General features: G+C 32.3%; 1 protein-coding gene across 1 annotated transcript in view; it reads left to right on the top strand.

The window, feature by feature from the left end:
* Positions 1-593: 593 nt before the first annotated feature.
* Positions 594-14,589, top strand: part of LOC111060402 (alpha-(1,6)-fucosyltransferase) — a 50,737-nt gene continuing 36,741 nt past the window's right edge. The window contains exons 1-4 of the mRNA XM_039437278.1: positions 594-1,149; positions 11,086-11,201; positions 12,816-13,002; positions 14,299-14,464. Of these exons, the coding sequence (XP_039293212.1) occupies positions 941-1,149; positions 11,086-11,201; positions 12,816-13,002; positions 14,299-14,464 (678 nt within the window). The 5' untranslated portion in view covers positions 594-940. The remainder of the gene's footprint in view (positions 1,150-11,085; positions 11,202-12,815; positions 13,003-14,298; positions 14,465-14,589) is intronic.

Raw genomic sequence — 14,589 nt, 5'->3', positions numbered from 1 at the left:
GTTTGCCTTAATTTATAGCCTTATTTTATTTAATTGAAATGTATAGATTATTCCAATTATAAGAGAATATTTTCTATCATATATCTCGAACTAAAGTTTATGCTTTTATGACCTGTATCCATATGAACTTTCTTTGTAAAATTCACTTCAAACAACCGACATTGATTGGATGAAAACAGAGAAGCATTGCACTCAGTTTCCTCAAGATTCATTTATTGTCAAAACACTTATGCGGAATGCGAACAAATTTGAGTCATTTTCATTTTTTTAATAAGTACGGTATACAAAGTGTTATTTTTCAATAAATAGTATTATAAATTATTTTTCATATAAATCAAATTTCTGTCATCATTCACAACGTAGAATCTAATTTCAATAAAATTGTATTCTTTCAATCGTAAAACAAGGTTCCTTAGTTGTATTCTTTTTCATATAAATCAAATTTCTGTCATCATTCACAACGTAGAATCTAATTTCAATAAAATTGTATTCCTTCATTCGTAAATCAAGGTTTCTTAGTTTATGATTCTGCCGCTGCATCGACACTCTAGCACTACTCTAGTTGCTAGTATGCATCTATGTTAATCATTTAGCATCTGTCACTTTCATACGCTTCTGCTGCTCTTCATTTATTGCGAGAAAGTGAAGTTGAATGTTGAAATTGAAATTACTGTGTTCAAATCATGTTTGTTTATGTAGAAGAATTAATTTGATTGTTGAATTATTGTTTAGTTAGAATCATATTCAACAGTGAAAGTATTTTTTTAAAACTCTTAACCTTACTTTCATAATTTAGAACAACATCCACCAAGGAAAATAATACAGTATTTACTTTTTTCAAGTTTATTGTTGTGCCGCAACATTTCAAAATTCTCATATCTTCTAAAATTTATTTTCTCTAGGGTGTAAAAATCTTAGCTGCAGTATAAATGTATTTAGAATGAAGTTGGTTAGACAAGTAGGATGGGGTCGTGCCTTAGGATTTCTTTTGCTGGTTTGGGTACTATTCCTACTGGTGGCTGTTACATTTCTTCGACACGAGCCAGATCCTCAGACAGCGCAAAGAATTTCACAAGCTTTCAAAGACCTTCAAATGCTACATCAGCAGAGCATAGAGATCAATCAGCTTTTATCTGACTACAGCGTTAGGTAAGAATGCGTATTTTTAATTTTATGTCTTTGGATTATGATTGGAAAAACTTTTTTATAAATTTATTCCCGCGTTAGCTACAAAACCTGAGATGATTAAAATAAAATATCATGAGATGATATTTTAAAAAAGAATTTTAAGAACGCAGTCTTCGTCAAAACCCCTCTCCCTTATCTATTCATGGTGCACCCATGAATTAATGACACCAATATCTCTGAATTATGATTTCCAATAAACATCCAACTCTATATAGTAATAATGGATAAATTTTCTTATCTCATTTGTATTTTTTTATAATTTGGTACTTGATGTATGCCTGCATCATAAACTGAAGAACTGCTAAATTATTAGACTGAAATTTCAACTCAAGTTTTCAGTATCTTAATATCGTTTCAAAAAACAAACCACAACTGACTAAAGACATTTTACTTACTATACTTTTTGTCTTTTATAAGTGATATATAACAGAATAATAGAAATAGCCATACAGTCACAACAACAGAAAGTCAAAAATACGAACTCACCAGGTGTTGTCCAACATTAAGAACTCACTGATGGAATACAATGGGTTCTCCACCTGCAATCCCCTTAGCGCTCCCTGAAATCGTCTGGTCGACAGGTCTCTTGCCGCTATTGGTAGCTTGTTGAAAAGTCTCACAGACAGGTGGGCAAGGCCAGTTTGCGTCCTGCTGAGCCTCTGGTACAATCTATGGCTACCCCTTGTATTGTAGGCATGAAAACTCTACCTGGTGGCAAGGTCATCCACATTCGCATGTATCCTGCAAAGCGTATGAAAAACAGAGTGCAAATACCGTAAGTATCCTCTCTCTAACAAAGAGAGGACGACAATGAGTCAGTTTGTCAGCCCTACGCAGGCTCTCTTCTGCATGCACAGCACACGTCCTATATCAGCAGCTCCACCCCACAGAACCTGGCCTTATAATATGATGCTCTGAAAGAAAACGAAGTAACACACCCTATAATAACAATAATATTTTATTTTCAACAAAAGTGTAACAAAAACAATACAGTTGAAAAACGTCACAGATAAATACCAGAATAACATAAAGTATCAATCATAAAATAAAACTCTAATAACATTTAACAATTCATTAAATTTTCAAAATTATTATAATAATTTTTTCACTCTAAAAAGAATTCGTCAACATCATAGAAAGCCTTCTTACTGAAAAAAGAATATAGTTTTGTTTTGAGTTGTTTTTCCTCAACAATACTTCTTAAATCAGCCGGAAGTTTCGGAAAAAAACTTTTGTCCCCTATAAGTTGGTGTTTTCTCAAATACACTCAGCCTATGTCTCTCAACTGAAATGTTACTCTTTCCCCTAGTGTTATAGCCATGAATATCTGAGTTAACTTGGAATGTATTCAACTTATCTTTCACATGTAATATTGATTTGAAAATGTACAATGATGGAACAGTTAAAATACTTAGGCTACTGAAAGACTCCCGACATGTCTGTGGAAATTTGAGCCCCTCCAGGTATCTAATTGCGGACTTTTGAAAAACAAAAATTCTTTTTGCTTCGAGGTACTCTCGCATAATTCAATGCCATAAGCAATGTGGGATTCAATCAGTACGTAGTAGACACTTTTTGCTGTTGTTTTAGGCACCCGTTTAACAATATTTCTAAATGCAAAAATGACCTACTCAATTTCAATATCTTGTTCACACGATCCCCCCAATTAAGCTTGGAATCTATCGACAAACCTAACATGTTCACAACAGTACAACTCTCAATGTTCGTTTCACCAAGTGTTATGGTGGGGTGAAAAGGATAATACTTAAAATCAAAGCTAACGACATGACTTTTGTTTGGATTTATAGTGAGGTCTGAATAATTGAAAAACTGCACAACCTCATTGGCCATGTTATTTGCCTCAATCTCCAAGTCTATGAGATCTGATCTCTTAAGTAGCAAGGTACAATCATCGGTAGGCTATAGAGAGTGATTTTATCAGTGACAGGAACATTGAATTGAATATCATTTACCTATATTATGAAGAGTAATGGACCTAAAATGGAGCCTTGTGATACGCCTCGTGTCAATGGTAACTTGGCTGAGTTTACTAACCCATTAGGAGTAGATATACATGTGTACTGGAACCTGTGTACTGGCTCATGTATGATGCTATCAATCTATTCGCCTCGCCTCTAATTCTGAGCTTTGATAACTTGCATAAAAGAATATCGATATTGACACTATTAAAGGCTCTTGACAGGTCCAACAGGAGCGCAGTTACATAATCACCAGCATCAATCCCTCTCACAATTGACTAAAAAATATTTACCACTGCAGTGATTGTTGACTTTCCCTTCATAAAACCATATTGACAATTGAAAAGAAAATCGAATTTAAACAGATAACTCATAATTCTATCTTGAATGAGCCTCTCACAAACCTTTGACAACGAATACATTTAAAACTGAAATAGGTCGATAATTATTAATATTCATAACATTACCTTTACTTAGGAGAGAAATCACTTTGGCTATTTTCAATAAGTCTGGAAATATACCTGTCTTAAACATTGAGTTTGTACAGGGTAGTGAATGGGAACACTACATCTCAGCCCTCTCAACAAGAAAGCCACCCTGCTCAGCCTACTGCAAACAGACTCTATATGGCAACTCCACGACAGCTTCCTGTCCAGGATCAAGCCAAGCAGCTTCACCGGATCAGACTTGTATTCCTCTCCATTCCTAAGGAAGAATACAATAGTTTGCGTTTTCTGCTCATTGAGGAGGAATAGGTTTGAAGAGAACCAGTTTGTTGCAAACACCCTGGTCTCAAGCATAGCCGTCCCCAGCTCCTCAGCACTGCAGCCCACGTCATAGAATGTCGTGTCATCAGCATAGCAGACAGTCGTTCTGTCATCCACACATGCAACGTCATTCACTGCAATCAGAAAAAGCAAAGGGCGCAAGACAGAGCCATGGGGCACTCCACAGTCATGACAGTCTCTTATCTGTGAAAGAATACCATTGGCCAGTACCGCCTGTCTGCGACCCCCCAGATAGGAGATCCAACCACACCATAGGGCTTGAGCTTCTTGAGAAGAATCTGGTGATCAAGCATATCAAATGCCTTGCTAAGATCACACAGGGTGAGGCCAGCATTCAATGTGATCATGCTCTTAGATGGACTTTAGTTGGATGAGTGATCTCTTGGAGAGGCGACTCAACTGCACTTCATTATGAGTTTATTCATTTATTGTATAAACACTATAATTATGATATAGTTATGACCATAAAAGAAAAACTAGGCTGAGCCTTCACCATTTCATTGCCAAATTTTGATAAAAGTCAATGTTGTCCAATATTGTTTGAAAATCATTTCTCGGTTGTTCGGAACCCATGTACAGAGTAAGGTCGGCACATCTCGCATCTTCATCCTTCCTATTACTCACGCACAAGCCTAGAGCTAATGTGGGCTACATTTCCATCTGAAAAAGTAACCCTATTTAAATAAAAACCTTAATATTCTAATTTCATATCTGATGTAAATGTTATAGGTATGTTGTATTATATTTTCTTATATTGAACTCATTAATAAAGTTTAAAAAGTGTTTCTATCTAGCTACGAGAATGATAACTAACCCTAACTTGAACATAAATTCATGTTTTTAAAAGTTTTACAATTTATTTTATCAACATGTTTGCCAACATTCTAATTGTTATATTCTATTCTTTGAAAGGAAACAATTAATTGAGAGCTCCAGTAATGAGTAAGTTGTATTAAATGATCATATACGAGCTGCTTGGTTACATTTCGCTTTTAGGAGGGTAGATTAATCAATAGTTTGCATTCTACACAATACTTACTGGATATACTTGTCACCTGAAAAATAATAGCCACACAGTAATAAAATGTTTATTACCAGTTCTACAGAGTTTTCAATTCCACTAGGTGCATTTTTCATAGGGGACTAGGTGCATTTATCATAGTGGACTAGGTGCACATTAAGTTATTAAGGTTGGTCGCTTTTCAAACTCATCATAATTTCCTGGAAATATCAGTCTCTCCATTTAAATTAAATGTTGTTTTTGATTGATAATGATTTATGAATACACTTTGTAGCTCTCATTTGTAGATCTACGTATATCAAATCCCCCCTGAGTGTCAAGGTAGGGGGGAAAATCAAGTTAAATTATGATGAAATCATTTCCAGTTTACATATTGTTAATTAGAAAGAATTGAATAATTAGAATGATTTTTTCCACCAAATTGATAGAAGAGACAAGGAAATCTTCTTTCAACATATAAGTTGTTTATGAATTGTAATGAATACACTAAATTATTGTATGGGTGTGTAGAAAATTTGATATGTGTGAAAATAACATATCAAAATAGTGAATTTGAATTTTTAGAGTTATTTGCGCATTTAATATGCTAATTTTATTTTTATTCGACTTCTTTGTAGTCTCAATTATAATTTTCTCTTTTTAAATGAGGAATTATATTATTTTCCAATAGTTTTATACTTTTCAATTGTGACTGTTCGCACTTCATTGATTTCAGTTTGCTTTACTTTTTCGGGCTCTTGGAAATGCTTTTTTATTTCAAAAAACTCATTTGCACTCCTCAATAGATTCTATTTTTGTTTCCTTATAGTTTAAAGCTTTTTAAGTTAATAGAAATTATTTTTTTTGTCATGTTGTATTATCTAATCTGAATTAACTTTTTAAATACAGTAGATTGTAGTTGAGATGCTTTCATGTTGATTTTAAATCATTTTGTCATATTTAAATATTGAAATAATTTGGTTCTAATGCATCTAATTTTCATAAGATTTCACAAATCTTAGTACTGTATTTCAAGAATTATTTTTACTTTGACACGAAAATACTTTTATTCATTCTAAAAGGAAACGTTTATGAAAAAATAATATTAAATAATAATTATTATTATGATTATTAATAATAAATAATACTATTTATTCTCATTTTGATGATGTACTTATTGTATGAATCAATCAATAATATAAAATAGGTATAAAAACTATCATTAAGGTATTTACAGAAATGCCAGTCTTTATTATATAACTGACACTTGAGCACAGAAAATATTCAGGATGTCTACTTTGATTTCTGTATCGTTTACTTGACATATTATTGTCAATAGGTTTTTTTTAATTGAATGCAAAAAAAAAAAAATAAGAATGAATCAAGCAGTTTGAGTTCAGAATTGATATTTTACAATGTTATTAATAGGTACTTTCTAACTTCAGTCTACGTTCAATTCTTGCTTATATTTTCTTATTTCAATATTGATGCCAGCACAGTTTAGGGTTCAACTCCCGCCAAGCGCATGGATTTTTGATTATTTCATCATCTTCCATCTCATTACCCTTTACCCATGCACTTTTGTGGGCATCATCCTTCCATAAACACATCCATGGATACATATTCATGGATAATCCATTGATTTTATTAGTGGAAGATTCTAACGGATACAATATTTAAACTTCCTGTGGAAACTAATTTTTGTAGAGTTAACAAACCTCCGTAATCATTCAGTGAGCCTAAAAATAATAATGTGTTGATAAATTCATTAACTTAATTCATCTGAATTATACTATTCCATAATAATTGTTGTGATTGATTCTCTATGTCTAATAATTCATAGAACTTGCCTCAAAAAGTTTGGGATGTCGTTCAAAAGAGCATCGCAAATATTTCAAACTATTTTTGCCCTGTAAACTGCTAAAAATAGTTTTAGTGAGACTGAACATAGTTTATTTTCTGATAATTTCAAGTGGAGTAGTACTAAAGATAAATTATTGACACTTCAGAACCGTTAATCTTGTAATGAATTTTCACTCTCAGCACTAAAAACAATTTTTGTTTGATTAGCAGTTCACGTTTTTCGTACCATAAAGTTTTTCCGTCTGTCAGTTGTCATTATTGATAACCATTAATCAAAATAATTGTGTTTCATAGACATAGTGCCAGTTGCACAAATGCTATTTAAGTTTTAATCGTGGTTAATTCCACAAGAACCAATCAGAGAAGCAGTTTTAAAAAAACCTTTTCTTATTGGTGTTCTCGTGATTAACCGTGGATTTTGTGCAACCGGGCCTTAGTGTCTAAATCTAGTTATCTAGTGCCTTTCAAATAGTGTCACCAACTCTCCAAGAAAATGGATGTAGTGCTAGGAATGAGGTCCACGTTATAATGACAGTATTTGATTAACATTGGTGTTGCTATCCTTGTCTATCATTCGACAAAGAAGATAGCGCTATCCTTTTTAGTTGTGCAACTAAAAAGAAGTTCTAAATCCAGATTGAAGTATTGTTCTCAAAGATGTCGAATTTATTAGAAATGTGTAAAGGTAAATTGTTGATTGTTTAGTTGAATAAATAAGTATTTGATTTGAAACTCGTTAATCTTTAGCGAGCTTCAAATCAAATCAATGTTAATAGGGTTATTTTACATCTTTAATACCAAATATGTTAATAAGGGTAATGTAAAAGGGGGAAAACCGGAAATCTTTAAATCATAAGACAAAATTAAAAGAAAATATACTAAATACTCTATAGTAAATATAAATAAAAGATATTAATTAACTTGAAAATCAAAGAAAATACGAAACAAACAAAATACAATAAGTGGTAGAAGTCACAAACGTTATTATTCATCTAAATGTGAAAACAAGCCAAGAGTTTATTAGAGCATCACCTTCAGCCAAAAAAAAACTAATGCATATTACTAGATACAGATATAAATGCATTATGTTATGTATTTTGTGCAGGATGTGTCTCTAGTACAGGAAATAATTGTATTAGTTTAATTAGGAAGCTGGACCAAATGTGTATGCTTTAGTTTGACCGCTATCGCTTGTGTCATCTCGTGTGGAGGAAATTATTCATTTCAAACTTGCAGCATTTGTTGAATGTTGAGCATTGATGTTACTAATAAGGGATGCTGACATCTTGAACTGGTTCACATTATAACAACACAGATTGTTGCGTTATTTTGCCAACCAGACACGGATGGATGAGTCGAGTCCCTTTGTAAACTGACTTATCAAACTAACAATCTAGGGGACTGACTGGCTGGGACTGCTTCCAGCATACTAGCTTTGTGTTGTAATCACTGCTTAGTTCAAATATCATGCCTGTCCAACAAATGAGAACGTTCCAATCTCGTTTTACTTCTCGTTTCTAATTCAGTTCTAATCGGCAATAAAATCTTTTTGATATTAAAAAACTGTTTGTCTAAAATTAGTATCCCATTTCACATTTTCTCATTCATACTCGAATCTTAATAGATAATTGAATCATATTTTAAATTAAAAATTAAGTTTGGTCTTGATAGATAAATCTCGTTTCCGCACTGATTATAATAGATGATGAAATTATTTTTTCAATTGAAATCCAAGTATCAGTAAGTGTCGTTTGTGTTCTAATTTTAATAGATGTTGACACCATTTTTGTAATTGAAAAGCCAAGATCCAAAATTAGTAACAGGTGGTATTTAGTATTAGAAAATCAAAGAAAGTAGATACAATATCAGTTTTCACTTGATAGTGTTCTACATTTTTGTCTTAAAATACATCACCATTCCCGTCACCTCATTCACTTTTCAATTATCATCTCATTTCATATCATCATAAAACATCGATAAAAAATGTTATTGTTTTTTGACGGCTCTAATCAGTAGTGAATGGGCTAAACCCATCAAATTGATGATGGTTTGATATTGTTTCTCAAACTGCAGTAGATGTTTGAATGATATTCGTCGTATTTCACTCCAATTCAAGGCTCGTATGCAGATACTTGGTTTAAACGGAGAAATGTCAGTTGTTCGTTTAAACCACGTATGAAACACAATAAATGATAACTGCAACCATATCTACAAGTAAACATGGTTTGGCGTTAAACTTAATGTTAGCATGTGGCCCTAAGTCATCAATCACTGAAACACTTATATGTAATTTTGACAATATTATTAAGTTTCAGCAAAACGTCCGAACTTGTTTCTCTGAATGTCATATTAGTAGCTATAAAAAATCCAGTTAGTGTAAAAATTCGTGTTAGTTTTTTTATCCTACTGGTACGGCAACAATAATTTTAAATTTCGTACATTGAGTCCTTTTACACTAGTATGAGAAGTTTGGCATAAAATTGAACACTTTCATAAATACTTCATCATAAAAGATACAGCTATATACTTCAAGGTTCTTTTTCTATTATATCAAATTATCTAATAGTGATTTTAAACTCTAAAGCATGAAGGCGATCTACTTTTCATTTGATTCTGAGACGTATGTAGAGTTTCTTTGACAATAATCAATATTATTTAATAAAATTTGTTTTAATTATTATTATTTTTATTATCTTATGATACGTTATATTTTTATGACTTATGATGCTTTGAACAGGTAGATGCACGTTACAACTCACTATCTAGATTGGCTAAAAAAATGTAAATCTGTACGGTTTATTGTTTTTATTATTATTTGATTGATCTCGTGAAACTGTGGCTCCTTTGCTTCGATAGAATTTGCTCTTATGGAGGGTTTGCCTTTAATTAGTTCTATGGCTCCTATATTAAATAATTAAGCATTTCGACCCTATGTACTTTATAATTCAGTATAAAATTTCATATTCAGTAATAATTTATTATATAATATTGTATTCAGCATATCTTTATTAAATTGAATTAATCATCTCAATAATCTTTGTTCCAATATTAAACTCTATTTCAACAAATTATGTAAATTAAACTTATAAAAAATTTAATATTTTCTTCGCTCTTTCCATTCTACAACTTTTAGATGATTGCTCTGAAATGTTCAAACCCTCACAACATCAATCTTAAAGGTAGCATAAAAATTATTATTTCTTTAAAAAATGATTGAATTTTTTTAAAGTTCTCATTTCTTTTCTTCACTCATTTCAATTCAATACAGACACTGCATCTACATTTGGAGCATTCGAATTCCTTCACAAACAAGCAAAAATCCCAAAAGCCAAAAATCCCAATTTATTTCATCTCTTTCTTCAGCTCTACATCTTCTATAAAGGTGTCTCACACCCTCTTTACTCTACAATCCAACACATGCAGATTCTTCTTCTACTTCTTCATCTTCTTTTTTATCTTTATGCTATTCAATCCTGTATTTTTCCCCTTTTCTCGATCTCATACCTTTTATTTATTTATTTATTGGATAGAGCAAACCAATAGTAGGAAAAGAAAAAACAGGCTATTGCCCAGAACTTCTTCAATTTCCTCATTTTGTCTTAAATTGTCCAAATATTATGTAGGCTATGTCCATTTAATTTTATTAACAAATAAAACACATGTTTCGTAAAAACATGAAACAAACTTCAAATCACACTTTTCCTCTCATCACACTCTCTATTGTATGCTTGAACCTCTTTCTTCTCTGCTCTTTATTAATTTAATTCTAATATTATAATTTATGCACAAAATGATGAGACCCAAAACATATATCAGACCGGTGAAAGTATATAGTCTGAGGTAGAAACACTCACAGATTCTAATTTCTGTGTGATTTCTTATAATATGTATTTATTAGCACTTGTAAAATTTTGATGAATGAAATCAACAAATTTTACAATTTGACAATCCTCAATCGGTCTTGAAGTATAATTTTCATCATTTTGTTGGCCTATCCATATATTTCTCGAATTTTATATGTTATGTTACCCGTAAAGCCTACTTTTGGTGATTTAAAAATTGTGGGAGAAAAATACAACTACTCTATAAATAAACTGTATATTTCTATGCATTCGAAATATTAGTTGATATCCACCTGTCTTGAGAAGGCTACTAGTTGAAAATTCAAGCCATTTTGCATTTCAAGTGATTAGTTGAAATTTTCATGCGGAAAAAACCCAGTATCTTCCTGAAATGTACTAATTTGTAATTTCTGTTTTTATTTCAGTGATGCAACATTCAGACAAGTGTTCAAAGACATGGTTGCTAGAAATTCTGACAAAAATTTTCAAGGTGTCAAGCTGCCATTCGGGAAGAAATTGGAAGGCGAAAGCAGTAATATTGGTAATTATTTTTTATATAGGTAATCATTTTTGATATTGTTTATTATTTTTGTTGAGATATAGTGATATTCATAAAGTAGTAGATAATAATTTATGTATAATAAAACACTTTGATATTGTCAAAATTTAAAACAAGTTTTGAATTTTCACACTGAGGTTGACACCATAAGTGTCGAAACATGTATGTAACCTAACTTTTCAATAATTTAGTGATATTATTAGACAATGTTCTAGTATTTCGCCCCCTTGTGGGTTGGGGGAGCTCTGAGTTGACCATTTGACTCAGTAATTTGTTCAAACCTAGAATGCGCCCACAGTATTCCTGCTTGTCGTAGGAGGCGACTAAAAGGGTCCCCCCGTTTCCAAAGCCCTTCTCTCATCAATATGCTTTGGAACTTTCTACTTCTAGAATGGTATTTTTCTACTGACCAAGCTTTGTGCTATTCTTCCTTTCTATTTCTGTTTTATCGGCCTCCCTTGGCCACATTCTTATTTTATCTTTATTTTCCCTTTTTTCCTTTTCACAGATCTTATAGACTGATAGTCCCAAAGGAATATACATCTCAGGTAGTGACAGATCTAACACAAGATTGTGAAGTAAGATCATGGGAAATATCCCAATCAGCCTGTGTCTCTGAGCCAGACCAGAAAGCTGAAGGAGATTGTTTGCGACATGAAGAAATTCTAACACCATATTTGACAGAGTGAGAGAATCAGGAAAATATCCATCATCTGTCAAAAGATGCCTCTGGATAACTGTTATCATAAGAGCAGCAAAAGATATGTGTGGTGTGAAGACTATAAATACAAAGTTTAAAAGAACCAAATGGTGGACAGATGAGGTGGAAGCCAAAATTAAAGAAGAGAAATGTGCTTGGAGAAAATATCTTACAACTAAATGCCCTCAATACTGGCTAATATATGTTGAGAAAAGGAACATGGCCAAGAGAATGGTACTTTAGTCTATCATTCAATAATTCTCCAGATCATAGCTTGCAAAATTCATTGAATAGTTAGTTGTTTGTACACTGAATCTTCCTAAATTTTAACTTTTAAGATTTATTCAATAATAAGTTGTATTATCGGTTATTATGAATATTGGTTTATGGACCAACATATATTATGCTGTATTCATCATCCGCAGTATTAGTTTAATCTGCATGAATAAATAAATCTTATCCAATCTAAACCATAGAGAATGGATAGCAAAATACATCTTATCTACGACTATGTTATAATGTAAACATTACATCACTATCAATCCAATTAGAGCTGCCTTTTCGTAATGAATTTTCAAAACTATACTGTAATGTTCACTTTATGCTATCTTTTCTTTACATCTAAACTACTAGACTTGATACCTGTAAAATCTAATTTGTGAAGCATTCTTGTAAAGACAACTTATTTGTTTTTTAAGTCTTTTTCAATGTAATTTTTGTTGTCAAAATTCAGTAGACTTCAATTAAAAACTTTGAAGTATTTTGTAAATACTTTTTTGTAATTTGTAAATGCTATTTTGTAATCTGTAAAGACCTTTTTGTAGTTTGTAGAGTCTTTTGTGATATGCAAAGACTTTTTGTAATTTCTGAAGACTTTGCTTGTGTAACTTTTGTAGGCGAATGGAGGCAAGAGTCAGGTTTGGACTATGAGAAGGTGAGACGACGCCTGAATATGGGCGTGGAAGAGATGTGGTACTTCATCAGTTCCCAAATAAAGATGGCCAAAAAGCAAGCTGGCGACTCCGCGCCTCATGTCTCCAAATCGCTCGAAAAGATTCTTGACGAGGGCCTCGAGCATAAGAGGTTTGTGATAATTAAAATTATTTGAGAACTATTATTCAACTACTACAATCACTACTCGATCATTCTTGAACAGGTCAAAAAGCAGGTTGGGGATGCAGCACATCATTTCAGTGAATCGCTTCATAAAGTTATTAATTAGGGGTAAGAGGTTTTAGATGATGATGATCATGATCATGGTGAAGTAATGGAGGAGCTGATCTCAAGAGGAGGTGATGGGGTTTCTCTTTTGCGAAACTAATGAATCCTGAATATTGACTAATTTTTTTAAGTGGCTTGTAGTTATAAAATAACAAATTGATTTATGAAAATATAATAAATTGACTGGACTGGTGTATACGCCCATAGTTCACCACAGATAAGATAAGTCACGAAAGATTGTGAGCCAGTTTCTACTATGAATCAGTTGTATGTAATATGATTCATTCCCGAGAGATTAAACACCCCTCTCAAAGCTCAAACTATAAATGAATGAGATGATAATCATGAAGAAATTTAAAATTCCTATTATCACGGGTTTATATTTTATTATAGCAAGTTTGAAAAAATACTTCAGAATTATCTCTAAATTGAGTTGAAACTGAATTAATTTACTCTGGCAGCTTCTACAGCAAAGTTGTAGGCATTATTCATCTTATCAACAGAGAAATTAGATGTCAGAATTATAATTTTAGTCTTCATCCATTACAATTTAAAATAATTTATAATAAATAGAAAACTTTTCATTATGACATTAGAAAGTGGAATTAGCTTTTATTATTTCATTATTTATTAATAATATAGTTTGATAAACTTAAATTAGTCAAGTGTAAAATAGTTTAGTTCAGTTGTAGTACTGGAGTTAGTCTACTCCGTTTTGCAGACAATATTGAGAGAACGGTTTGCTGTCACTCAATTAAATTTGATTTGACGTTTTCGAAGTATTCATATTAACTCGCTCGATAATTTCATTTATAAATTATTTGAAATTAACTTGGGACTAATATATATTATTATTTGAATGAGATATAATGCCTAGTCCACATGCCAGTCGCTGGTCCAGCCTGCAATGTGACCAGTAGCCAATGAAGGTCCAGCGGTAACCAGCGTTGGTTAACCACCCATCCACACACTTGCGCTGCTCGTCGTTGGGCCAACATGTTTATGTGGCTTCATACTGTATAAATATGATTTTATCAAAAATGTTATTTCTGAATTACATTCACAAAGTCAAATGTAACTAAATTACTAATATAAATCTGTAACTAATTTTAATATGTCAGAAGAAATTATTTTATTGGTTGAATAAATGTTTTCCAGGTGGCTTTTGAAAGACCTTGGCCACCTGGCGGAAGTGGATGGCCACGCAAAATGGCGGGAGAGAGAGGCCGAAGATCTGTCTCGTCTTGTACAGAAGCGCATTCACCAGCTCCAGAACCCTCCTGACTGCTCCAAGGCCAGGAAGCTGCTATGTAGTCTCAACAAGGTATACTGACAATAATCTTTCTCGAAATAATATTCATCATATTTATGTTACAGTTCAGTGTCATTATTTTTCCATTCAGCATGTCTCGGGTTCATTAATGATCAGATTAGTTTGAAATATTCAAT

Source organism: Nilaparvata lugens, chromosome 11, assembly GCF_014356525.2.
Source record: "Nilaparvata lugens isolate BPH chromosome 11, ASM1435652v1, whole genome shotgun sequence".
Taxonomy (NCBI): Eukaryota; Metazoa; Arthropoda; class Insecta; order Hemiptera; family Delphacidae; genus Nilaparvata; species Nilaparvata lugens.
The sequence above is the reverse complement of the archived record's forward strand: the minus strand, read 5'-3'. Positions and strand labels throughout refer to the sequence as shown.